The following is a 27,528-nucleotide window of genomic DNA, read 5'->3' as shown; positions in this document are numbered from 1 at the left end:
AAGCTTTCAAGAATTTGACTACATAGCTTAATAACAAATTCTCATGTAGACACTGCAATATATTCAGATACACAACCTAATCCTAGTTTTTTTCAACCAACAATAAATAAAAACAGAATGAATCAATAACATAACATACACAATAAAAAATATTTTCTTTCCTTGCTAAATATTAAAACCATTTCAATTCTTATTATTTAATGATCTTGCAATACAGTCTTGCTCTTAAAAATAGAAACCACAGTAGATGGGTGTTCAGCCTCTTATGTACTTAATCCATTGGAAAATTTTCATTAATTACATCATTAGCCGCAAAATATTTTTGGTGGTAATCCTAGAGATTTGGTGGGGGTTGTGCATTGTACTTTCTTCCCTAAGCTAAATGGTGAAAGGACAAGTAACCTAAAGACTCAGAACTTCTCTAAAACATTACTCAGCAATTTGAATTTCAGACATCTACAGTTTTTTTTAAAAATTCTCTCTTGTTTCTTGCAGAACACCTGTACAAAGAAAAAAACTGGGATATCAAACTGCCCATGAACAGAGATATTAAACAGAGAACATTAATCTTTTCTGTTACATTTTTCAATAGTACCTTCCACTAAAGCCATCTTGCATTTGTAAAAGCCATCATTGTATGTAACTTAGTATAAAAGTAAAATCTATGTTAAAGCCTAAATTTAAAAAAATATTAAAAAAGGAAAAAGGAATGCACTTAAGTAGAGGCACTCAACTATTGAAAAGACTCATTATGGAATTTCTGCCTAGCAGCAGAATATTATTCTATATCAATTAGACCATGAATTTTTCAGCAATACTCCATGGACCCCAGGATGACTTCATGTTTCCATGATATTTCTTCCATGTGCACAGGCATAACTCCAGTAAAAAATAAGATAGTTTCAGAGGAAGAAAGTAAGATATTTTTATAAATTCACAAGTAATAAATAAAAATCATGAATGTGATTATTTAGTTAGCTGTGAATTGCTTTCACCAACCAATATGGCACATTTTAACATATTTTGATAAGATCAGAATTTGCTCTTCAAAGCTGTTACTGGAAGGAAGTAAAAATGCATTTCTCCTTTTAAGCAACATCAGTATTCGCTCATGAGGGAAAAAAGAGTGCTCACTCTCACACAGCCTGTGTTGGAGTGGTAAGAAAACAGTCATTCCACCAGCTTTTGTGAACCAGACATGCTCTGAATAAAACACTGTCAGAGAAAGAGTAAAGGAACAAAAAAAAGCTTTGCATAAAAGCTGAAGTACAAAGACATAACTGAAGGAAATTGACAAAATTTTAATTTTACAGTGAATTAAATAACAAGGTATGATAAAACACGTGCTAGTCTGACTTTCTGAAGAGCATGTGACAACGGGTGTAGACAGCTGCTCAAACAGCTGATTCAGGTTCCTGCTGAACATTACATGTGTATGCATTACATGCATCACATACACATTATACATACCTACAGTGCTAGACTTCCTACAAAAAGCTTGCCAAGTTCCAGCTCAAAATTACCTAGTAGTGGAGTTCAAAGCATTCCCTTTTTTTTCCACCAGTTTCTGGGAAGACACTTAAATTTTGTATTCCTTTGCTTTTGTCATGCTATCTACCAACTTAAACCAACCTTAGTCTCATCCTTCACAGCTATTCAAGTCTTATTTCCAGCAGCTTAGCACAGTCCTATCCAGCAGTTTCCAGTTTGCTAATCTCTAAAATTTCCTGTGAAACTGGGATCTCTTGTACAGCTTATCCAAACCTACTGGCTTGCTATTAATTTACTTTTCACAACTGTTTAGAAGCTCAATACTTCAAATGTTATGTACTTCTTTAACTTGACTGCTCTACCACTTACAGTGAGCACAACTAGTGGACTGGGTCATAACATATTGTAGAGCATTTAGATTGATTACAGCACTAAAGTCTACATGAACATCAGTGGCTACAGCATCCAAAGAGAGTATTTGAAAGAAATGCACACATTCTATAATTGCTAACAACATTTAACTAGAAAGCTCTAGTACTTAGAGATTAAATAGTATCACACACTTAGAGGTCAAATATTAGCATATATTGAACACCAGTATAATAATTCTTACCTCTATTTGTTCCAAGGTGTCTTGCAGTTTTGAATTTAACTCACTATTGATGAATGAAAAAAATGTTTAGAATAAAATTACTGATTATATAAACAGACCATTTCTTACTTCCAAAAACCCTATTGCTGAGTCACAACATAGCAATTCATCATAAACCATTAAGCTGCTGTTGCTGTGTCAGACTAGCACCATCACACCACTGCTATGTTGAAAGGCAGATTATTCTAGGCTTACAATGCAACAGTGTTAAGAGGGTCTAGACAAGACTCCATCCTGCTAGGATTTAACCAAAAATTCAAAGACATTCCCAACCCCCAAGAAACTGGATTTAAGTGTTTTGGTATGGTACTGTGATCTACACCAGAACATACCCAGAAGGGCCAGGCTGTCAAATCTTTCCAAACTACAGTAATTTTTATTTGTTACTCAGGAACCCCTTACAGAAATGCTATCAGAAAAAGAAAATTTAAGCTTCTTCAGAAAAAAATGTAAAATTTGGTATAAAAAAACCCCAAAAACAGCTACCATAAGAGAAACTATTTAGGACAAAGAAAGACACCACTGCACCTTTGCAACAACCAGCTTTAAAAATCTCAGAAAATATCTTTAAAAATCTTTATATTTAAAGATATCTTTAAAATATCTTTAAATATCTTTAAAAATCTCAGCAGCAATAAAAAAAAAAAGAACAAAAAGACTACTATGTTTTTGTTTGGAAGGGTCAAAGCAACAAAGAAATAGGCAGGATACTCTCTTCTTGCACAGAAATCACAGTTTTCATTAAATAATCACCATATCTCATTTTAGACAACTTCCCTCTGTGCTGTGAATCTTCTTAGGGGCCTACATTAATTATCAAAAGACAGATTTTAGCATCTCTGCTTAGTTCTCTACATTTAAATGATACACTCATCACCCTCCTTTTTTGTTTCTATTGGATAAATTGGGTACAACATCCTGCAAAAAAAAGTTTAAATAGAAAAAAAATGGCATCAAAAACAACTGCCATTAAACATTAAAGAGAGTAGCCAGTGTTTCTTTATTCTTTCTCTTATGGAGGTCTTTATTATGGACCTCCATAATAATCTGATGTTACTGCATCTCCTGCTGGAATTTATGAGTATTTCCCGCTTTTTTTTTTTTTTTTTAAGCGATGAAAACATTGAGTCTTTCTAAGTTAGAAACTGCAGATATTTGTATTAGTTTAGGTTCTGAAAGCAATTTCTTCATGTCAGCATGAAACTCTGCACTAGCTAATTTCATTAGTTATCCTGAAGAAGCAATCTTGCTATAGGCAAATTAATTCCAGAATAGAAACTTCTCATTAAAAACTCAGCTCAGGTATCTCTAGGCGGGAGGTTGTAGCACAGTTATAATTCACTTTAAGTTGCAAAACAATTATATAGTCTAAACATTCATTATGTGCTCTTATTACTGAAGATTGGTTAGTCATGGTAGAGAGAGGCGGAAAAATACAGAGGATACTTAAGCTTTTACAACTGCCTCAATTTTACTTTTCTCAGCTGAAAATTGCTCTTCAATTTAACTTTCTTTAGAGAATGAGAATCAATGATCACAAATAAAATCATATAAAAGCTGACATCTGCACAATGTCACCCTACCTTATACAACTGTAGTGTTTGAAAGTGCTGGCAGCTTTCTGGCATTCCAAGCATAGTTGAATAGCTCCTGGATAATCCTCCTCCTTAGAATAAAATACAATTGAAAGCTCATCTGAAGTAACAGTGCAATACCCATTTTTCTTGCATGCTTATGTATAAACATTAGGAATAAATATTTTGCCTCTCCTGTCTCCACAGTAAAAGAGTTAGGGTTAACTAAGTAAAGGGTTAGTTAAAGAGTTAGGGTTAACTTCAAAAGTTAAAAGTGAGGGTCTCCTGCAGAACTTAACGTGCAGGTAATTTAGCATTAGCAACATCTGAAAACACTGGGTATTACATTACATTACCTTATGCAAACAACATGCTGCATTGTTTCCTTATCCATACATAAAAAATACATCACAAACAACTAGCATCTTCCCAGTAATCTATTCATGAGCATGGAAAGAGGTTAATTCAGGCACAGGCAAGCTATTCCCATTGTTTATGAAACATAAAGGAGACAAGGAAGACAATCCCAACATTATGCCCAAATAAACACTATTTAAATTGACACATCCAGCTCATTAGAAATTAGCTTCAACACAACTGACTCATAGAAGGCCTCAGGAAACAAAGAACACACTATGGATGCATTGTCCTAATATTTAAGAAGAATATCCAATAAGTAGACAGTTCAATCAGGAAGTATTATGAGGATGTCAGGACAAAACAAAAACATACACACAAAAACATAAAACCCAAGGATCCTACCAATAAGACATCAGCATTGCCTTGCATATACCTACTGTTCTGGTATTCTATTAAACAGGAGACCAGAAGGATTCTTGGAAGAAGAGAAACTCTCTTGAATAGCTAAGAGCTTCTGGTTTATGTCATAATTACATCTGTTATATTACAAGCTTTAGAGAGCTCAAATGCAAAGCTGTTACTGGAATTTCAGTCATTGACTGAAGAGCAAAAACGCAAGGGTAATTTATATTCAGCTATTATCATAGAGGAGGTTCTGAAATGAAATTGGTTTTAACAGCAATATTCTAATGCAGATCCAATTTAACTAAAAAACACAAAAACCCCAAATACATAATCCATTAGATGAAAACAGAACAGCACACTGGTCTAAAGAGCATTATTAGCTCTTTATATCTCTCTCCACTGAAAACCTGGTACTTGTTCCAGCAAGTCTAACAGAGCTCAAATCAGAAACCCTGCTTGCATAAGATATATTACTAATATACACCAGATGCAGCTCAGCTCTGTAAGCTACCATAAATTCATTCCAGGTCTTTTTTTAATTGGGAACCCTTTCAAAATTCTCTTCTCTGAGCAGCTACTAATAGCTCTCATGCATATTCCAACCTACTAACTTCTAGGAGTACAGAAAATAAATGGGCAAATAGCTGGGATAATTTATTGGGAGCAGACACTGAGCACAGCTCTACAACTGCACAATGCCAAAACAGCAGTTCCAGCCCTTAAAAATCACTGACCAATTATGGTAATCAGACATTAGGGTCTGTGTGTGGATGCAACAACTACACCTCCTCAGGACAATTCCTGCCAGTGGGCAGTGAAGAGTTAATTTCCTGGGTAGCAAAATGCAGCACAGAAGTTAAAAGCTAATCATTGTACAGGGCTTACTGAGCAGAAAGCATTTATGCCACCTGAAAACGAGTGCAGTTTTGCTTGGTGAAGAATAAGAAAGTTTGCTGACACAAGATGACTTACTCAAGATAGAATTAAATTCATAGAATCTTGAAAGCTGAAACTATTAAGATTCAATTTCCAATTTAATAACTGAAGACTGTCATCACGACATTCCATCCAGTATTAGCTGTAAATATTTGGCAAAATTGCACGTTGAAATTGTTACACTACAAGTACTATAGCTGTCAATAAAATCCTGAGGCTTTCTTTCATACAATTCATCACTTTAAGACAAGATCCTATTTTGCTCTGTGCAGTATCTACTGCATTTTTAGCCAGTATACATAACAGCATCTGAATTTTCAGTGTCATGGCCGTCCTGTTGCAATCTTTTCTACAATTGAATTAAAAAGTCAATGCAATGAATAAGGACAAAAGGCTACTACATTTACAAATGAAATACTAAGCAGGGAGCCCATCTATAAATTTGTATAGTAATATATCAATAGAAATTCTTTACCCAGACCCAGATTATCAACAATCAGCTAAATCTCACCTTTTTTTTGTTTTTCCCCAAATATCAGGATAAAGAAAATGGGTATAAGTTGAGAGCAGGGCTAAGTGAAGACCCCACAACATTTTTACTGAACTAACTCAAGCTTCAGTGCCCAGATGTAAAGGCAGGAATGAGTTTTTGATAGAGAATACTCTCCCCTGGCAGCAGGGCTATCTAATTTGATATGAAGCTTTTCTCAATTGAAAAGAAGATCAAAAATATAATTTCATTCCATGCACACACCTTGTTTGCAAGACAGAAATTAAGATGACTGACAAATGTAGGCTTAGAACACCTCCAAATTATACCAGTATGGTAGGGACCTACCTCCAACATCTCACTCAAACGCACATCAGTTCTTTGCTAAAAAAAAACAAAAAAAAAATCCAGTCATTACTACACAGAAATTAAGAAACATATTTGTCACTGAACAAAAACAACTGTACATACCAGTGTTTTTATTGTTCTCAGAGATTTTAGCAGTCCAATAAGCAACTGTCGTTTCCTCTGATTTGCAAGGAGCCCCAAACTAGTTTGTGTGAACCCTTCCTTTGCTATATTCAGGTGTCTGCGAGGTAAAAATTAACATAATCTTCAACAATTAACAAAATAAAACTTACTTCTAATCAATTCTAACAAATCCAACAAAATACATGGTAGAAAATAGGATTATCAGCATTGTTAGAGGAACTCAGAAAATGAGATTGTACCAAGAGACAGCTAAGAAGGTACATCCTCCCTTCTGCACTTGTCTGTGGATCAGTGGTATATCTCCAAAGCTTTCTGTTTCAAAGAGAATTACCAATTGCAAAAGTGAGAGCTGCAAGAGTTTGCAACTGTTTCAGTATCTCTAACTATTACTGCTAATAGCATTGAGCACATGAACAGGAAATATCATCAGCAAGCAAACATCCTGGGTTTACAGATTTCCTGTAAACACTTCCCCAATTTCAATCTCTGCAGTTCCTTAAGCAAATACCTTCTTCCATTTGTGCAAATAACCGCTGCCAGCTGAAGGCCACTCTGCAATGATGTAACACGTTCAAGCTCCTACAGAGAGACAACAGGTTAAAGAAATATACAAGTTAAACAAATATACAAGTTACACACCAGTGAAGACTACTGATTAATACATTCCTCTTGAGATGTTATAATGACTTTGTGGAGTTACTTCATTTATTATTTGTTTCATCATTTTATATACACTAAGTACTGCAATGCAACATTAACATAAACTATACTTTGAAATACAACTCTCTTTTGAAGATAAAATAGTTGAAATCTGTTTTCATGGCAGTGAGACCCTCTACATTTATATATTGCATTTAGCCTAAGAATTTCTACATCATTAATGCATACAACAGAATGATCAAAGCTTCAGGGATAGAAGCACGGGGCTTAATTTGAATTAATATGCCAGAGAGCAGCAAAACAAAAAACACAAATTATGTTTCACACAGCATTTTCTTGCTTAGAAGCACTTGTGTTCTACCAATTTAATAGATGTCACATCATAATGAATGTTAATTGTATCCTGTTGACTTTCAGCTGAAAACTCTTCAGCAGAGGTGACCTGAATTTAGCTTGATTTTGACTGAGTGAAGTGCCTAGAAATCTCAACTCCTTGAAAAAAATAAATGTTTTAATATAATGATTAGGATTGCTTTTGTTAGAACAGCTCTGCAGAAAAGTGCATTCTCTCCTCAGGCTACAGAAAAACATTTTTTTGTTTGTTTGAGAGTTTTTTGTTCTTTTGGGATTGGGTTTTTTTTTGGTGGGGAGGTTTTTCTTATTTTTTAATTCTGCTCATCATTTCAAAATGTATCAAGTGCTTTCCATGAAAAGGGAGATTTTCACTTTGAAAACTCATCTAACTCTAATAATATGACAAGCAAAAATGAGTTCAAAGTTCAGTTCAGTTTTAGATCAGCTCCTGGTCAGTCCCCAAATTACAAAGCTGCATCTTCCACCACAACCTGCTCCTTTATGTTACCAGTGTTGCTTTTTTATAAATGACAGCCTAGTTGCTGATATGCAAAATATCTTAAGAAACCAAACTCGAAGATTACTTTCCTCAATACCTACCTCTACTTCTCTCTAAAAACATACTTTGCAAATACCAGAGCTATTCAAAAAGCCATTGTTCCCTTGTTCAAGAGGAAACACATACAATAAGGAGCTACTCCACTCCAGTCCTGCTTCTTTGCAAAGACTCTGTAAAATCTCTCCTTTGAACACAACTGGATGGAGAGAAATGGGGAGAGAGAGCAGCTTAAATATTTCCAAAGAGGGAGTCTTCTGCCCACCATTGAGGGCTGAATACAATTTCTTCTCTTCTCAGAAACAGTCTTTCATCCACTGGTTGCTCCTGAAGCATGTCTTTCTTCCAAGCACAGAAAACTGTAAATCCTTTACCCTGTGTCTGTGGCATGTCTCTTGTGGCCACAGGAGTGCCTGTCAGACCAGTACTTCACACTAGACATGGGCTTCAGACCATGATACCCCTAAACTACACCTAGCACAGTGAAAAATGTGTCCAGGACATGTGTTCAACTGCATTTTTGGTTCTTGTAATGAATTATTACTGTAGTTTAGCACTGAACTGGAGCTGCCATTACAAGTTCACACAGCACAGCAGGACGTTCATTTCATGTATCAGTGGGAAAGTGAGACCCATAATGCCCACCAGAAATCTCCAATAAATCTACTGACAAGAATAACTCTGTGCCCATAAGTAACACTGAAGGATTATTGACTTAATCAGGCAGAAAAGCATTTAAGGAAATTTTTTAAAAGATTTTTACTGGCACAATAGATTTTTAACTGTCCTTTTGGAATATCCGAAAGCACTTCTAGGTATGAAACAAGTTCACTAAGATGTCTGCAAAAGGAACATTAGCATTACACAGCAAAATTCAAGAACATTTGCTGCAGTTCCATTATGCAGTGAGAGGTTTTCAAAGTGAAGCTGCTGGATTTCAGGAAAAGCAGTACTCACTCAAAACTATCAATTTCAAACCCACGTAACAGTGAAATAATACCAGAATATATTTATACCACACAATTACCCTTTCTCCCCCTTCTACACTACCTTGTGAAGACTCAACCAGTAGCACTTACCAGCCTCCTTCTGCAATAGCCTCCCACCTCATCACCCCTTCAACTAAAACTGAAACAACTTGACTGTTCCAGCCTTTTTCTTCCACCTGCTATTGCAGGAGATGACGCAAGCAATGGTCATTTCTCCCCCCCGCATGGTTCCTAAAACAGCAGCACTCCTTTCCCCAGGCAATGATGGCAGAACACAGATGGCAACTTCACTAAGGCTGGATGCACTGGCCATAAGAACAAGAGAACAAAAAGGATGTTGTGTCCTCTGGATAAGAGGAAAATGATTGCAGCTCCATCTACCACAGGTTAATAGCCAGGAAGCCATCTTTGCTCTTCCACATTCTCTCCAGCTTCTTGCCCAAAGAATTGCCATAATCACCAGTACAGCAATGGTGATGTAAGGTGCTGTACACAAACAGAAGTATTCACAACAGGATCATTCTCAGGCTAACTTAATAAAAATCAGCATTTTCACTTTGCAGAATTGTTTGAACATTACTCCCAGGCATATAGTGAGACTTTTGGGGATGGTTCTCTGCAGGGACAGGAGCTGAACTTGATGATCCTAGTGGGTCCCTTCTAACACAACATATTGTGACTCTGTGATTCTCAAAACTGCCTGAGATTAGTGGCAGATCTTAACAAAGACCACTACTGCTTTCTCTTATGGAATAAGATGTGACACCACTCCTAAACAAGGGCAATAAAGCAGCTCCTGCTCCAAGTCCATTACAGGTATTAGCCAAGCCAGTGAATTCCTGAATTCTGATTTCTTCAGAAGGTCTTGTAAAATGACCATATGACAAAACCTTTATCATCTTAAAGACTTTCAACTCAATACACCGTTGGCTTTCACTATAGAGACAGAGCTTTAGCATACAAAAATAGCTGGTTACCAACCAGGCACTAGCACCCCTACTACAAATCACTATAACAACACAACTGCAGCATTATAGCAGCACAAAATTGAGCAGTTTATTCTTGAAAACTGTTAGTTGTCTTACCTCAACATATGCAGGCTGTTTTTCAAGGATTAAATCTGCAACTTTCTTAGATACCTGAAAAAGAACACTCCATGTGATACATAGCAATCTCAACTAAGCAGGCCATGCCCATGCTAAAATTCTACAAGCTTATGATTCTCTACCATTAAGTTCTGCATTTTTCAAATTTATTAATAAATATTCCACAACAACATATAAAAAAATTGTAAAAATTATGATCAGCTTTCCTTAGAACCAAGATAAGAGAAACATTCACAAGTCATCTAGCAATTAGTGGACATTTTTAGACTACTCACTTAACTCTGCTTGTTAAGGAACAAGCTAAAAAAGCAAACAGAAATAATTTGGGGCACTGCAAGTGTTTACATTTTGCTCATGCTATTGCTAGAGTTCAAATTTAAGTCAATGATATACACACAATGGTGTGCTGGCTTGGGCTGGGGTATTCAATTTTCTCCAAAGTACCTGGTATGGGGCTGTTCTGGACTTGGGCTGAAACCGGTTTTGGTAGCACAGAAGCGTTCCAGTTGAGCAGTGCCTGCAGAGAATCAAGGCCTTTTCTACTCCTCAAACCACCTCACCAGCAAGCGGGCTGGGGGTGCACAAACCTTTGAGAGGGGACAAAGCTGAGGCAGCTGACCCCAACTGACCCATGGGATATCCTAAATGTACAGTGTCACAATCAGCATTTGCAGTTTGGGGAAAAGAAAGAAGGGAAGGATGCTCAATGCCACACATGATAGAGCCCTGCTTTCCTGGAGAAGGCTGAACAGCTGTCTGCCCATGAAAAGCAGTAAATTAATTCCCTGTTTTGCTTCACTTGCTTTTGCTTTACCTATTTTTTAGCTATTTCTTCTGCATTATCTACCTTTATCTCAACCCATGAGCTTTTTCACTTTTACTCCTCCCATTCTCCCCCCGGAGAAGTGAGCGAGAGGCTGTGTGATACTTCATTGCCATCTAGAGTTAGACCACAACACATTTAACATAAGGACACCTACCTTTGAGACTGATACTGCATTAAAGTAAAACTATGTCAAAATGAATATGCATCCTCTACATATTATACCCTTCCTTTAGAACACAGAATATCTATATTTTAAAATTTTCTCCATTGATCTGAGTATAATTCTAAGTAGAATGCTCCTAAGAGCTGCTGTCTGCATTCAATTTAAAAACCAGGCATTGCTACCTTAATTGCTACCTCTCTTGTCCACAAACACTTCAAAAGAAATCCAACAGCAACAGTCTTATAAATGCCAGCTTGAGAATAGTGTATTTAGTTTTGGTTTTCATCAGGGACTAAAAATATTTAAATAAATGGTTTCATACATGACAAAGAAAATATTGGTATTGCTCTATATTCTTTCGGGAGAATAATACTCTCAGAAATGGAAATAAAATAAAGCTGGTGATGACAGTCAGTACACAATGCACTACTGGCAAAGAGAAATAAAGATTTTTGTAAACCTGACTGCTTGACTGCTATGTTTGCCTAAACATAGCACAGATTTGAGCTCTTCAGTCACCATTCCTGCAGCAATCTTATATTGGCTCCACAAGCTCAATTCCCATCCTCTGGAAGAGCACTTGCACATAAATGGTCTTTGAAGTATTCCAGTGTCATCAGGGGGCAATGGACAAGGGGCATATACCCAGCTATGCTTTCCTCCTTCCATATCAAAAGCAGGCCAGAACCACAGAGCAAATTTAAAACTGTTCCGCTGTTCTTAATCTTTTAGTTGTTCCATAACTAATAACTCCTTCCTCGGCAGGACAGCAGAAGAACCACTCCAGAGCGAGGAGGGGTCAGGATAGGGTAATATCAAGCTGAATGCTACACAAGCCTACATGACCCTGGGGCTCTTAAATTTTGTTCACTCCACAGTCTATGCACTGTGAAATTTTCACCTTCTTTTTTCAACATATTCTTCATACTAGTCCTGTACCTGTAAAAAACTTTAGAACATGGATATACCTGCTAGTTATTCAATGCTCTAGTACTGTTAAGCAATGTTCAAGCAGTACACATGAATAAAAGATACATTTCTTCTCAGTTTTTACACTTTTTGTTTTGCAGTTCTCAGTTACCCTTGACTAATAACGATCTCAACATTGACAAGCACCTGCCATAGGCACTTTTTTTTAGTTTTCCAGTACTTAGTGGTACTAATTTTCTTTCTGAGGTTCCAAACTCTCAGATACTTTTTCAGATGAGCAATACTATCCCCAGTTATTTCATTTATTTCCAAACTGTCACACACCTTTTGGCATCTTCCATACAATTGTGCTAAGTCTTGGAATCCTGAAATGCAGCTGCTAGCACTGAATGTGACCATGGTTATCATGGTTTCCTGAAGGGACAAACAATTTTCTCTTTCTTAATCACATCAGTAAAAAAATATTTCATCTCCTGAAGAAAAAACAACATAGCTAAGGATATTAGACTGCTAATTAAAATGAAGTCTAGCAGACATACAACTAAAATGCCCTTCTAATTCAAACTGCCTGTAACAAGACAATTACAAATTAAAGTTATTATGATACACACATTAGAAAATGTTTGAGCAAGTTGGGATCCTTTCAGTGGAATGGAAAACTATTGAGAAAACTACAGAAGTCTATAGTGACCCCAAAAACAACAGGATGACCAAGATCAGCTGTGCAAAATCAGTAAGTCGGTGAAAATCAGACCTCTAGTACCTGTAATTCACACTCATATAAGTGCTTTGCATTAGAGAAATTCAGAATGTGGTATTATCTCCAAACTATTATTAAAAATTTCTCTGCCAGCTCTAGGTACAGACATTGAAGTGAAAAAGGCAGTATTTACTTTTTTGCAAAAGCAGAGCCATTGTGTAATATGTCAACAGGCTTCTTGAATCCTCTATCTAATAATCTGTTCACCATTAAAATATTTTTACGACTGAACTAACAACATACAACATTCTACAGTTTTGTCTTCCATGAAAGACACCAACATGTTTTATGGCAGGTAGGTCTAAAATGACCTATCACAAGGTAAATGGATCACAACTGAGACACGAGAAGCAAACATGCAACAGTCTCTCACACTCTACCTGAAAATATAACATAAGGACATGAAACACAATATATAAGACATTTTAGCACTTTGGCACATGCTTAAGGAGGAAATTCCTTCCTATACCAGAAAAACATTTTGACAAAATTAAGAAAGAAACAAGCAAGGACAAATCCTGACTGGGGGAAGTTGGTGAGGAAGGAACTGGGCACATGTTTCTTGTCAAAGGTTTTGGCCTTGAGATTTTTTACCTGTTTATATTCTAAAAGCCACATCTGGCCATATTTACTGGAAGCCTTGTGCTCAGTTCTCTCCCCTATTATTCATTAGCTGCATGCACTTTCCCGTTCAAATGTTTTGGCAGCAGCCACGCCCTGAAACTACTCCCTCAGCTGCAGCCAGTTCCAATCCTGCAAGCAAAAAATGGCCAAGACACTGATAACACATATCAGGATTATGCAGCATATCTCACTGAAGTTGTCTCAGTCTTGAGAGCACTTCCTTGCAAAACAAGGTCACCATCTTAAAATTAAAAAAAAAACACCACCATCACACAAACAAACACACCAAAAAAAATTACTACTTCTCACTCTCTTCCAACTTCTTTCCTTATAAATCTTGGTGAGAAATATGGAATATTCATTTCCTCAACTTCTCACTAATCTTTCACAAAACTTCCTAGGTGTATTATGGGGAAAGCAGCTTAAGGCTTCTGCCTTTGCTTTATGTATTGTTAACAAAGCAAGATTCTCCTATATATTTCATTTATTTGAAACATGAATTAGGATTACTACTTCTATTTCACTTGCAGATATTCTCCAAATGCCACCATGTTATACACCTCAAAAGAGTAATGGAACAACAATTAATACATTAATAGAAAATTTTAAAGTCTGCAACATAACAAGCACCTTTCAAATGCTGCAACTCCAATTTTGCCTCATACCTCATACTTACTATTCATTAATTTCATTTGGTTTATTACATAATAACTCTCTATCAGTGTTCACTAAATACTTTTGTGAACAATTAATATATTGGCAAATGAAAAGTAAGACAAAACAGCAACTTCAAGGAGAGAGTTTTTAAAACATTTTAAGTCTTACATTGCCAGGAATCCCTCTAAGAGATACTACTCCACTATTCAGCACTGTGTTGAACATTACAAGATAAACATTCAAAAAGTCAAGTTTCTAAAGAAATAGTTAGCACATTTGCTCTTTGTTACAATACTTAACACTAAGATTTACTTCCATGATTTCATATGATTGTATGATTTAGTGATGATTTTCCACTATAAAGGCACACAACATGATGTTAAAAGAAATACTTAGTATCTAATGTGTTAAGAAATCAATTTTTTTTCAGTTACACTTCTTGCTAGACTTACACACAAGACAACAAATTGTGTAATGGTACAGAGGAAAAAACTTCACTTACAGCAGCTTGCTGTTGTTTTAGTTTGTCTCTGTACTCTTCCAGTTCTTGAAGACTAAGTACTGGAGGAAGCCTCTGCATTTAAATAATAAATTAAAATCAGTAAGAAATTAAATGTTTTTAACTCACACACAGCATTAGCTAGGCAATCAGTTTCATTAAAGAAACATTCTTGTGACTTCTGTAATCTAATGTGCAGAATTAATCCATTGTTTTAAATGATGGATACTGAAATCAATTAGTGTTAAAATATACAACATATGATCATAATTGCCTCATGTAGTATTATAATTACCTCAAAGTTACTTCATATTACATCATATATGTATGCACACAACCACCCAATCACAGAAAATGGCTCTCTCAGTTTGGTAAAAAAATACACAAAATATAGAACAGATTTGTCTCCTCCGCTATCTTGACTTTTTCACTTCAGTTTAAATTACAAAATGCCTGTAAGCATATTCTACTACATTAAAAGAAGAGACTATATATTATATATAGGCACCAATACTCTATGCTAGAAGCTGCACACAACTGCAAGATAACTTAGGGGAGTTCAGTGCTGTATTCATACAAGATCTAAGAAACAAAAAAAAGCTAATTGAAACAAGCATACTTTTGGTCTTCATTTTTTGTTATGTTACCATTTTTTCTTTCAAGATGGCAGCTTACCTCTAACTCATACTTCACTATATCAAAGGAGTCATTGGAAAAATAAACTTCTTCAATGCTGTTAATTATTTCCTGTTGTGCCTGAGGATCAGGTGGTTCTTCATGTAGTTCTCTGAGCTCCTCCTGCACAAAACAAAACAGAATTTCCATCATGTAATAACACATCCTAGGAAGAACGACCTTTTAACAAAACTAACATCTTCCAAAAGCAACTTCCAACATTAACACAAGAAGCAATGGCAAAATACAGAAAGTACAGTACACTGTGGCTTGCATTAGGGAGAGCAAGACATTTAAAACTTCTCAAAAAACAGTGTAGGCTTCAACATTGCAGCCACTTAAACACTTCTTCATTGATTTATGGCACCAACTGCATGCTGAGTCCAGTTTTTTCCTCCTCACCTTTAGAAATTCTCATAATAAACTAAAAATAAACTGGCAAACTATTTCTCCAGAAGGAGAAAAAAAAATTGCACAAAACCAAAACAAATAAAACCTGAATTTTTTAAAACAGAAGAACTCTCTTTGTAAATGACAGGTAGACAGTGTCATTACAAATGCAAAACTTTTCAGTTCAGCCCACACATTCACTGAAATAAAAGATATGCCATTAAACACTTGATTTCTACAGGTAAAACCAGAACAGATCTGCCTTCTTTTCACAAGATTAACAGCTCTCAGATTTTAGCACAGTGGTCTAAGCAGAGATGTGCTGTCAGCCTTCTGAAAGCCAATATTGCAGAAATAAGCATCCCCCTCCTTGCTGTCACGATCTCCTCTGGAAGGCCTCCCCAACAACCCAGATGCTTCCAGTGGCTGAAGCAAAGCAAGGACTCAGCCTGACCCTCCTCTTCCTCTGCTGCACTGGACATTACAACTAACACTGGTCACCTCCTGGACATCGTTCACACAAAAAGAATGAAAAATCCTTTATCAGAGCCTCAAAAGGGAGAAGTGCTAGAATATTCTTTCATCAAAAGTAAAGATAAAATGGATAAAACTGCTTGATAATGAAACTAAACTCTGGTGAAGCAATGTAACAGACTGAAGAGTCCCATAATTGCCCTGAGCCTCCCAGCAATGCTGAGCTGTTCCTGTGGGGCAAGGTGCTGGTATTTTCATCACAAAGAGTTCAAAGGTTTATTTCACCAGTGTGGCATCCAATTTTAGATTAAATGACTGAACAGCCACCCATTTGCTTATTTTGCATGTCAGCTGAGATAAGGTCAATGTGCAGACGTTCGGAGACAAAGTGACCCTTACAGCACACAGCAAGGCACTGCTTCTCTACGCACTAAGAGGCAGCCAAGGGCTCACAAGTGAGCGGTTTGGAAAAGCATCAGAGGAACCACCGCTGAAATACTTCTCACAAGAAAAAAAGAGGAAGGGAAAGAAGGGGAAAGAGGAAAGGCAAAGAGCAAGGGGAAAGAGGGAAAAGAAGGAAAAGGTGGGGCGGTGGAGAAATAAAAAGCAACTACTCAGACACAGAGAAAAACGGGTTCCAAGTGTATCTCGCGTCCCCGAGAGGCCGCATGCGAGGCCGAGGGAGGCCCCAGGTGCTGCCGCCGGCGGTACTCGGGCGCCCCCGCCGGGCCGCGGGCCAGGCCGCAGCCAGGAGGCTCCGAGCCGTGATGGGGCCGCGGGGAACGGGAGAAAAACACCGAAGAGGCAGCGGGGAACCGGAGAAGGGCTGCCCAGCAGCCACCTTCTCCCGCCCAGGCGCCTCCGGTCTCCCCCTGAAACGCTTGATGCAGTCACTGCCACCAAAGCAGGTGCACGCAGCAACCCACAGCCAGCCAATAAAGGACATGGACTGCACCGACACACCGAGAGAAACAAGGAAATAATATCGTTATATAGCTGTAATGGTAGCTCCATAATGTACACCTCACTGTAAATCAGTTTCACATCTTACAGTACATTGAGTTTTAGTTATATGAAACTAAAATTAAAAATTATCCAAGACAGGCAACGGGGTCCACTTGTGAAAAGTACCTATTATATGGCTCTACGCAGATATTTACTCTATGTATTTTGTTGTATTGATTAGTAGTGCCGTATTAATATTTTAATAATATGATAAATGTAGTCTTGTAGTTAAAAGGTAACTTTTGTAGTTAAAATAGGAACTACGTAAGTGGGATATTTTTTTAAGAAAGGAATGAGGTACTCACACCAGATAGCAGCCACAGGACACCTAAATCTCTCAGAGAAAAGGAATTTGTTGTTCTCTTATCAGAAGAAACTGACTTCCTCCTGCTTGGCTAAGGATGGAAGGCGCCTTAGGATTAGAAGGAAGAAGCTGATGATGACCAGACTGAATCCTTTTTCGAATGGAATTTATGCATCATGTATGAGATGTATGAATATTCAACAGGCTATTAGTTTTAAGGGTTAATCCTTTGTAAACGTGTCCTTTTTCGGGCTTATGCTGCCCAGAAAAAGGTACCCGGACATCCGTAATTCTTTGTTTCTATTGTCTCATATTGTCCTAATTCAAACTGTCCAAATTATTATTACTCTAACTGTATTACTATTTTTAAAACCATTTTATTACTATTAAACTTTTAAATAACTTTTAAAAACAAGTGATTGGCGTTTTTCACACACTGAACCACTGCAAATGGAATAACTGAATTTATCATCTAATCTTTGCCTACAAGTTCCTGTGTGGCTGTTTCCTAAAAGAAAAAAAAAGATGAAAAACTAATCAAAGAAGAAATGCTTAGGATCATTTGAAATTCTGGCTAGTGATACCTTGTCATGTTGGTGAAAAAGTATCTCAATACCATAGGTCAGTGGTGATTCACATTTGCTAAAGATATATTAAGCAAGCTATTATGGACACATATTCTGGATTTGATGTTGGAGTGCCTATGAAAATTGCTAAGAAACCATTTTATTCTGTCACAGAAAGATCACTCATCTGAGTGTTTCTTGCCAAAACACTACTCAGGAAAATATTTATTAGATGACAAGGTTTTTCTTTACCTCGTTCATTTTTTTTCTAGAAAAGCAGTCTAGTTATAACTTTCCAGGATAAACTTTAGCTCCGCCATAAATTACATTATCTGACACCAGACTTTCTGCCATGATAACCTGCAGCTTTCAGCACATCACACTCCAGTAGTTTGAAATAAGGCAAATTTATTCACTCACCACTGAAGGAGGTAACTCTCCCTAGCTAAAGTTTATTTGCTGATATTCTATTTTCCTCATCCTTTCAATCACATATACAAAAACAATTTTACTATGTAGAAATAAGCCCACAGTTTCAGGGGTCTTGGCAAAGGGCCAGTTTAGCTCTGTTGATTTGGTACTCACACACTTAGTAGAAGAAAAGAGAGAAGCTCTATTAAATCCCTCAAAGTATTTTTCCACCCCAAAACTCGTCTAGCTATTGCCATATAAGTATCTTCCTTAAAAAGAAAAAAAGTCAGCAGTTAACATCTTACATTTAACATCTTACATTTTATGTTAATTCAGCAATTCCGAGTGCTATTCTGAACAGAAAAGCCTGTCAAAAATTGTGACAGCAGGAATCTCATGATAATACCCTTGCAGAAAACTTTGCCATTGCTAAACAGAATTAATAGATACACAGGAGGTCAGGAAAAGCAACATATTGGCAGGGTGGACACCACAATATGCACTTCAATCCACCTGTCCAGGCTAACATATGCATTCAGCAGTAGGAACTCTTCAATCAATAATGGGCCAACACAGCCTGGTAAGATACTGTTTCACAGGCTACTCATTTTTCCAAAGTTTTATTCAGCAAGAGGCCTCACCTCCTACCTAAAACTCGTGTGACTTGTGGTGCCAACTGCACCTTTTTTTCCCCAGTACTTTGGGATCATACTTTCACAGAAAAACAATTTATCCTGTCAGGTTACCACTAGTGCAACCTTCAGCAGCAGGCCTCTCTCATTATGTCACCTAAATAGATCAGTGAAAGACAGCAGCTAGGAAGGAAAAGAAAGAAGGAAAAAGAAGTCTGACAGCTTTGCGTGCTCCAAGAAGCCATTGCTAAATAAAACACAGTGCTTACATCCACACACTTCTCACATCATTTTGTGTTCCTGTTCTACGGAAATAGGAGTTTACAGTCTAGAAGCCTGTGGCAATTCCTTGAAATGTATTTCAGAAGAGTCATCTCATTGCAAACTCATCTGAAATGCAGTTCAGCAAGTTTTAGATGTCTACCCAGCTATTTCCCAGTGCATCACACTCTCCTTGTATGCTATGTTGCCTGTAGCAGCAAAACCAATATTTCCCTGTTGAATGAAGCATTACTTGTAAGGAGTAGAAGCAAACACTCTCTGTACTCCAGTCACTATCAGCTAAAAGACTAGGAAGTGAAGACATTGAAAAAAGTTAACTGATACTACCTAGAGAAAAAAAATTCTAAACAGTTTCTAATCTAGTTAAAAGCTGAAGCTCAGCAACAGCCTATGCACACTTATCTGGAGGTTACCAGGGGCCAAGTCTGCCCTATACTGATTGGTCCTATACCTATACTGATCCCTTTCTTTTATGAACCAAAAACACACCAATGAATATGCTGCTGATTTATATCCCTCCATTCTGAGCATGAATAACACCTCTGCTAAAATCCAATCCTATATCCAAGGATAAGGGCTGTGCTCAACAGATTCAATCAGCAGCTATGCTGCAACAATGCACCACTGTGAAATAAAAGTAATAAAGCTTCTATATATGTATCTGTATACACACATGCAAACACAATCTTTGAATTCTATCTATATACAAAGATATATTTAAAGATTATATCTGTCTTATAATCACAGAATCCACTGAGTTTGAAGGGACCCACAAGGATCATCACGTCCAGCTCCTGGCCGTGCACAGGACCATCCCCAAAAGTCACACCATGTGCCTGAGGGCACTGTCTAAATGCTTCTTGAACTCTGACAGGCTTGGTGCTGTGACCACTTCTCTGGAGAGCTGTTCCAGTGCTCAACCACCCTTGGGTGAAGAACCTTCATCTAGAATCTAATCTAATGTATATATATTATATTATAACAGTATATATTCAATATAACAATATACATAACTATATATATAAAACAATCTAATATTTCTCTATATGTTTTATATAACAATTAATGTCTATAATATCATAAAATACAATGCATAACTATATCAATAAACTTACTTTGCTCTTCCTCCCTGCCCCTCCCTCCCCCAGCCAGGGAAGGCAGTACCACAGAGAAGTTTGTGGTATTCCCTGTCTTTCATAGAAAATGCTCAGAACCTCCTTTTGATCTTCCTTTATTCAATATGTGTAGAGTACCTACTAAAAAGCTCACACTCTACCAAAACAAACATTATACTTTGAAAACAACTTTCTTAATGGAGAGAACAACAAAGTTGGATATGTTCTATCCATAGAACACATATTAGCCACACTGCTACTTAATGCACTCCGGAAAAGCACTCAGCTACTGCTTGGGAAATAGAAACCCACATTCCTTTATCTATAGGAAAAACATTTTTTAAATAGTCTCACTGTTATTTACCATTATATATTGCATATGAGCTGATTATCATCAAAATAAACATAACCTAATTGAAAGTCAATTCACCATTAATCCAACACACTTGAATTCAAGCATGCAAAATATCTACCTCAACCTTTTGTGAGAGAATCTGCTAACAAAACTGTTATCAGCTTGGGAAACAACAATAACAGAATGGTTCAAAAAGAATTAGTTTCCCTGGGTAATCAGGGTATGCCAATGAAGTAAGGTATTTCAGTCAAAATAGATGCTATGTCCTTCTACAAACAACTTTCTCTTCTAGATATCATAGAATCATCAAAGAATCATCAGAGAATGATGGAAGGGATCCTGAAGATTACCTAGTTCCAGTCATGGACACCTTTCACTAGACCAGGCTGCTCAGAGCTCCATCCAAGCTGTCCTTGAACACTGCCAGGGATGGGGCATCAACAGCTTCTCTGGGCAAATTGTCATATCCAGCCTTGCAGTTCAGATTTGGCTTCTCTACTTTATGAGACTTTATGAGACTCAAACTATTGTACACTTACAGAGGTACTTCCCTATGTGAGTGAGCTGGCTGAATAAGATTGTATTAACAAGTTAAACAAGTTTGCTGGTGATTTGCCTTCATATGATAAAAATTGAACTTTTTCAAAATAGTTGCAGAAATTACTGGAGTACCAGTTAAAGTGAGTGAATACATTCATGTACTCACAAAAATGTCCAAATGCCTAACAATTTCATTGCCTGAAAATAAAAATTGAGTACAGTCATCACTTCATCATGCTGGCCACAGTCAGCAAACAGTCAGCAAATCAACAACTTTCAGATATCAAGACCCAAAAGAATTTTGCTATTTTGCTGGTTTTGCTCTTAGGGGATGGAATGTCAGCAGATTCTTCTTCCTGTCCTCCCTATTTCCCATTTGACCTCCAAACTAGTGTGATAGTTCCTCATCTCAAAAACCATGGGTTTGTACCTAGGGTTGTCTAACCAATGGCTTGTCCTTTCACCAGTAATTCATACTGGCCCTAATTAATGCTGACCCTGCAGCCTTTCCTTCTGTATACTTCTGTATAGCTTTAATGCAGCTTTTGAAGTTTTCAGTAACATTTGCCCTAAATCAGTCTGGAGACACCAACTTGAATGTGGAAGTGTGATGATAAAAGTGCAGCACCATAACCATTCTGTCATCAAAACAGCTTGAGACTTTAATGATTCAAGAGTTAAATAAAAACAGTTATTGCTATACAGTGTAGACTTATCAGACATATAAGATCAAACCATTACAGAATGGAAATCCAGCCAAGATACCCTACATCTGCTTTTACCTGGAGAGCCAACTTGGCAAAAATCTGTCTGCTCAGGGAGTGGCAGGAATCTGCAATTGTGAAATTTAAGCAATGGAGATGTGACAGGTTTTTCAACATTGCTGCAACTGAATACTTTTGCTCTTTGATATCAATATATTGGCCACTGTTTCACAAAGTATAATGTACCAATTCAGAGACTCTCACCTGATTTTTGAAATATACAGCAATGCTAATTCTCTGACCTGCCTCAGCACAGGCAACATATTACAGAGTACTTAGACAAAGAAACACAAGGGGTCTTTCAGTTTGATTTTTTAACTATTGTAAAATAGGTCATCTAAATTCAAGTCAGTAATTTAAGTATCTTAAAGGCAACGACCAAATTCACAGACAATAATAGACAACAACTACAGAAGTCTTGTGAATCCTCCCCTCAGATCAACAGGGAATAAGCAACACCCAATTATTGTGACAATTGTACCCTCACACACAGATTACTCAGCATGACTTGTGAGATGACAGTGAGGTGGCTTAATTTAAATAGTGAGACCTAAAAAAATAGCAAAAACTACTGCTATTATAAAGATCTAACTTTTAAAGTAGAACATGAAGTTAATTAGACATGCTGAAGATTAAAACGATGAAATTACAAAATATACTTAGAGCACCAAAATCATTAAGAAACTAAATGTTCAGACTAGTACTATACAGGCCATCCACGCAGCATCTACTTTCCAAAGTAAAATTCAAAAAGGCATTTTTCTTTTTTCTTCTTTTTTTTTTAATTCACTCCAGCAAGAAACCCAAATAATATTAAGATCTGCATCCAGTGATAAGTTTCAAGAAAAAATTTTCATACAAATCCATTTGGAGTTGTCTCACAGCTCTTTCTTTCATTAAAACACTCTAAAAGACTTTCAGCAAGAAATAAAACTGAAAAAAGAACAACAGTAAAGCTGGTATTAAGGAAAAAAAGAAGACATAACTCATTTAACTGTAAAATGAAAAACTACAAGGGAGTGGGAGGGGAGGGATGCTGTATCATACCTTTGTAGGAATCCGTAAGTTTTCAATAGGACTGAGGTCATTAACACTCTCCTGAGGACTTCTTAGACCCTTTAAAATAATTTTAATAATCAGTTCAGTTTGATTCCTTTATGCATCTTGCAATCAAGTCTTACCTGATTTTGAATAGGTATCTACATGTCCCTTAATAAATACTCTGACATGCAGCTGGAAGGCTAAGACCTCATTCTAGCAACATTTCAGCAAGACCATCGGTATATAAATTATGTTCCACAAACATCTAAGCATTTCCAGTTTTATGCTGCAATATGTACCTTTTCAGTACAGTTCACTAACATTTTCTTTATCAAACTCACTCACATCCTCCTGTCAATGTCCAGATGTTATCTTAAATTTTAGAATGAGCATGTGTCCAAAAAACATAGCATACTTTGTATCAGTAACTTTATGATTTAATGGAATCAAATAGCGGAATTCAAGTTAGGTGCCAGCTACTCTATTCCAAGATTATTTCTGCTTTATGGCATATTTTTCTACTTACCATATTCCACTACTAGGACTGGCTTTCCCTATGTGTAACTGAACTGAAAAGGTTGCATAATCCACACTAGCTGCTTTATATAATTATTACTCCTTAAAACACATATAGCCACATAAATAGCATGTATGTTTGTTGAATATCAAACATATTTACAATTTTCATAGAAAGGTTTGGGTTAGAAGGAAACTAAAGATCATGCAGTTCCAAGGGACACCTTCCACTACATCAGGTTGCTCAGGGCCCCATCCAACCTGGCCTTGAACACTTCCAGGGATGGGGCACCCACTTCTCCTGACAACCTGAAACAGCATCTCACCATTTCAAGCAGCAATACCACAGAACAGGCTGCTTAGTATATTTTCTCCCAGCTCCCTAGGCAGAAGCAGAAATGAATCTACACACTCAAGTTTCAGATATGGTTCTGACTCCAGCTTCCCTTGAGACTTCAGTGTGTTCCTGTGAGTCAAAAGTTTCAGGCAGACTTTCTTCCTTCTCTTGTGATCAATGTTAACAGTATTTTTTCCAAGCCCCTTTCTGGTCCTGGGTACCCATATTTCTAAAAGGACCTACTATATCAGTTTATGGTGAGAAAGTTTGTATTTATTCTTTGAAACTGACAAAGCGTTGTACATAATTTCAGTGCTAACTACTACATTTTACAACTGTTTCATCCTCCCAAGATGCAGAACCTCTCCATTTTGGTTTTGATTCTCAGATTTTGTCACACATCACTTCAAAACATCCTCCCTCTGCAGTTGCCACCAAAGATGACTCACCTCTACGCATCAGAAATTCAAAGCAAGAAATAAGCAAAGCAACTGCTGCATTTCTCATACTTCACACAAAATCTTCCCCAAGTCCTCTCAAAAATATGCAGTTCTAGTGACTCACCTCCAGAAGAAATAAAATGTTTCACTTATCAAATAGTAAATGGAACCTAATCCTTTCAAATGACTGAAAATTGCCTAAGTTGTTATCATTTGCAGAAAACATCATCTCCACACTGGGCAGGCTTCCCAGCACTCCTCCCAGTCCAGCTGAAAACGAACCCTGTAACCCTCTACTGAAGCAGAACAGAACACTATTCTGGCAATTCCACTTTCACACAAGTATTCATTTTTGAGCCCTGCCTCCTGCATAAGGATCACAACTCCGAGGGCATAGTTCAAGGGGAAAAAAAGCTTCTGACTTTCCCATGATTTTCTATAACTATCTAGAATATCTGATGTGGGTGACACAAGTGATTTTTTTTTTTTAAGTTCTCCAATAAGACACAAATAAAGAGGCTTATTTTCAGGGATATCTTATATATGGGAATAACTGGAATGTTCTGCTGATACACTTCTCAATCTTAAAAATATTGGTCCAAAAGTAGGCTTAGATCTACATAATCCTGGAGACAATCGGTACAAGTAGCAGACAGCAGTGAGGTGACAGACACACTCCGAGTGCTCTGGCACACACTCACTGTGTGCCCACCAAAATCTGTCCCTGGCACCTTCTCAGCCTCGCCTCCCTTTGGAGCAAAAGCATTTGCTGCCAGACAAAGCCATGTTACAGAACCACAGCCCAGCGCTCAGAATTATATGTCAAAAAAGCAAACTGACACGGGCCCGCCCTGTCATCTTCAACAACGATGTCTCTGTTGTGACAAGAGCTACGCTGTGGCACCTGAGCACGCTTCCATTTCTCGGAGCAGACAAACAAGGCGGATGCGTGAGCAGCAGGAGCCCGCACGGCCCGAGCCCTCCCCGGCAGGGCAGAGGGCGATGCCCGCGCACCGGCGGCTCTCCGGAGTGCCCGGGCAGGCACGGCGGCCCCGAGGAGAGCCCGATACCCCGCCGCCCCGCGAGAAGAGCCGCTCACCTGGCGGGTCATCAGCGACTTGATCTTCTGCATGATGGCCCCGCCGCCGCCTCGACTGCGCTCAGCGGCCGCGCAAGGCGCCGGGGCACGGCGCAGCCATGTTGGGCGCCACCTGACCGCGCCCGCCCGCGGCTCCCTGGGAGCGGTAGTTCCCGAGCGGCCGCCACGACTACAAGTCCCGGCAGCGCGGGCGGCAGGGCGGGCCCTGGAGCTGCGGTGTTTGGGTATTGGGGCTCGGGTGTGTACATTCGGACGTGCTTAGCTCAGGAGATTAAACGCGGTTCTGTGTGTAGAGACAAGCTACAGCGTACAAATAGGCGAGAATTTCCGGGCTGTCTCGGGTTCTTTCGGGCGTTATGCACAGACCGTGTCTGGCCTGATCACGGGTGATGGATGGAGTTTTGCGTGGGCAAAAGAAGCTTGTGTCACTCTTATTTAGTTGTATTGATAGTAACTTCAAAAGAAAAAAAAACACACACACCAAAACCCACCAGATAGCTTTTTAAATCTAATTTATATCAGCACAAGAAAAGAAAGAATTTATCCTACAGTCTTTGCTTAAGTGGAGGCAGCATTCGAGGGTGAGGCCACCTGCGCATGGGCTGTGCCTGTAGGAAAAGGAGTTTTTTCCTTCTCCAGGGCACGTAGGTCAGCTCCGTGTGTTTCCCGGTCCTGCTGTTGCCCAGCGCCGCAGCAGCTGCTGGCTTGGTGCCCGGTAGGGCAGTCAGAGCAGGTGCCTTCGAAACCACACACTGGCAAAGGGAGGGTCGGGAGCCATGGGCCGTCCCTGCTTCCTTTGGCAGGAGCTCATTGCTTCTGGCTGCCATTGGGAATACCGTGTAATTGTTTCGTGGAAAACCTCTAACAAGTTTAGCATGTAACAAAGTTACTTCTCATTAATAAAATAACTCAAATTTGCAGATTGTTGGTGCTGCAAACAGTGTTGCTTTAATTTAGTTGCTTCTATTTGTATTAAGTCTAAATGCCATTTAACAACTCACACAAGCTACTGAAAATAAAATCCATTTTCCACATGCATTTGTGTGAGTTTGTGTAAAAACTTGCAGTATATTAATAACATCAATAATATATTCAAATGTTGGAAATTACAGGACGCAATTGAAAAACATAACTGTGCTTATCTGTTCCTTTTTTATCTTTTTTTTTTTTTTTTTTTTTGCCCATATGGGACATTTAAAGTGCCAACACAAGTTTTATTCCAGTACTAAACATCCCATTATTTCAGTTAGAACTTAGTTGGAATCTATGACCAGTATTTTGTTACATGGTGAAATCAGGTTGATAATAATTTCTAACCTAGGTTTTATAAAAGGTTGCAATTTGATATATCAAGGCTAAAGTTAGGTGGATTAAGCAGCTTCCAAACAAGAACATTCAGGTTGGCAGGAAAATGGAACGCTTTTGGGAATACATGAAGTACCCTCTTCATCTCCTGACATATGTCAGGTGGTGATAATATTTCTGGTAGGATCACTAAACTTCTGCTTTATTAACCTGGGATAACCTTTGTATTTCTTATATTGGACCTGGAAGCACCAGGGTGTTTTCACCTCTCTTTAACTAAGGTAAAAATTGAGTGCTTATCTCTTCTGTTGGGGGCTTAGCACCTTGCTGGACCCCTGCTCCCAGCACACAGTGAGGGGGAGGCAACTCCTTCCTACCAGTTGCTCCTGCACAAAGTGGAATGCAGTCTAGCCTAATGTTTGTTAATCCATAATAGTCTGCCTAAGTGCTGTTTAGTGAAAAATATTGTGTGGTTTTCTATGGATAAACCGTCTCTGTCGCTGCTAATATTTGCTGTTGCAAACTGTTACTACACAGCTCTGTGAGGGTCTGTCCAGTTTGCTGCTGATTTGTATGGTGAGTGACAGCTTTGGACAAAATCCAAACCCTACATTAATGTTAATTTAAACTGGTGTAAGTTAATGGAGAAGAAACAATAATCAGCACTTAACAACTGTAGTAAGCTGTCCACTCCTGCCATAGGATTTTCATTTCAAAGATGTGTCATAGGCACTTGACATCACATGTTGTTTA

General features: G+C 38.0%; 1 protein-coding gene across 1 annotated transcript in view; it reads right to left on the bottom strand.

Annotated features, from left to right (window-relative positions):
• VPS50 (VPS50 subunit of EARP/GARPII complex) overlaps nt 1–25,577 on the bottom strand; it is an 81,773-nt gene extending 56,196 nt beyond the window's left edge. Inside the window, exons 1-10 of the mRNA XM_058802934.1 lie at nt 25,471–25,577; nt 23,085–23,153; nt 15,200–15,322; nt 14,528–14,599; nt 10,045–10,098; nt 6,909–6,979; nt 6,380–6,497; nt 6,257–6,292; nt 3,727–3,809; nt 2,105–2,147 (exon numbers count right to left, since the gene is read on the bottom strand). Coding sequence (XP_058658917.1) covers nt 2,105–2,147; nt 3,727–3,809; nt 6,257–6,292; nt 6,380–6,497; nt 6,909–6,979; nt 10,045–10,098; nt 14,528–14,599; nt 15,200–15,322; nt 23,085–23,153; nt 25,471–25,503 — 702 coding nt within the window. The 5' untranslated portion in view covers nt 25,504–25,577. The remainder of the gene's footprint in view (nt 1–2,104; nt 2,148–3,726; nt 3,810–6,256; nt 6,293–6,379; nt 6,498–6,908; nt 6,980–10,044; nt 10,099–14,527; nt 14,600–15,199; nt 15,323–23,084; nt 23,154–25,470) is intronic.
• Nucleotides 25,578–27,528: the final 1,951 nt, after the last annotated feature.

Source organism: Ammospiza caudacuta, chromosome 1 (assembly GCF_027887145.1).
Source record: "Ammospiza caudacuta isolate bAmmCau1 chromosome 1, bAmmCau1.pri, whole genome shotgun sequence".
NCBI lineage: Eukaryota > Metazoa > Chordata > Aves > Passeriformes > Passerellidae > Ammospiza > Ammospiza caudacuta.
The sequence above is the reverse complement of the archived record's forward strand: the minus strand, read 5'-3'. Positions and strand labels throughout refer to the sequence as shown.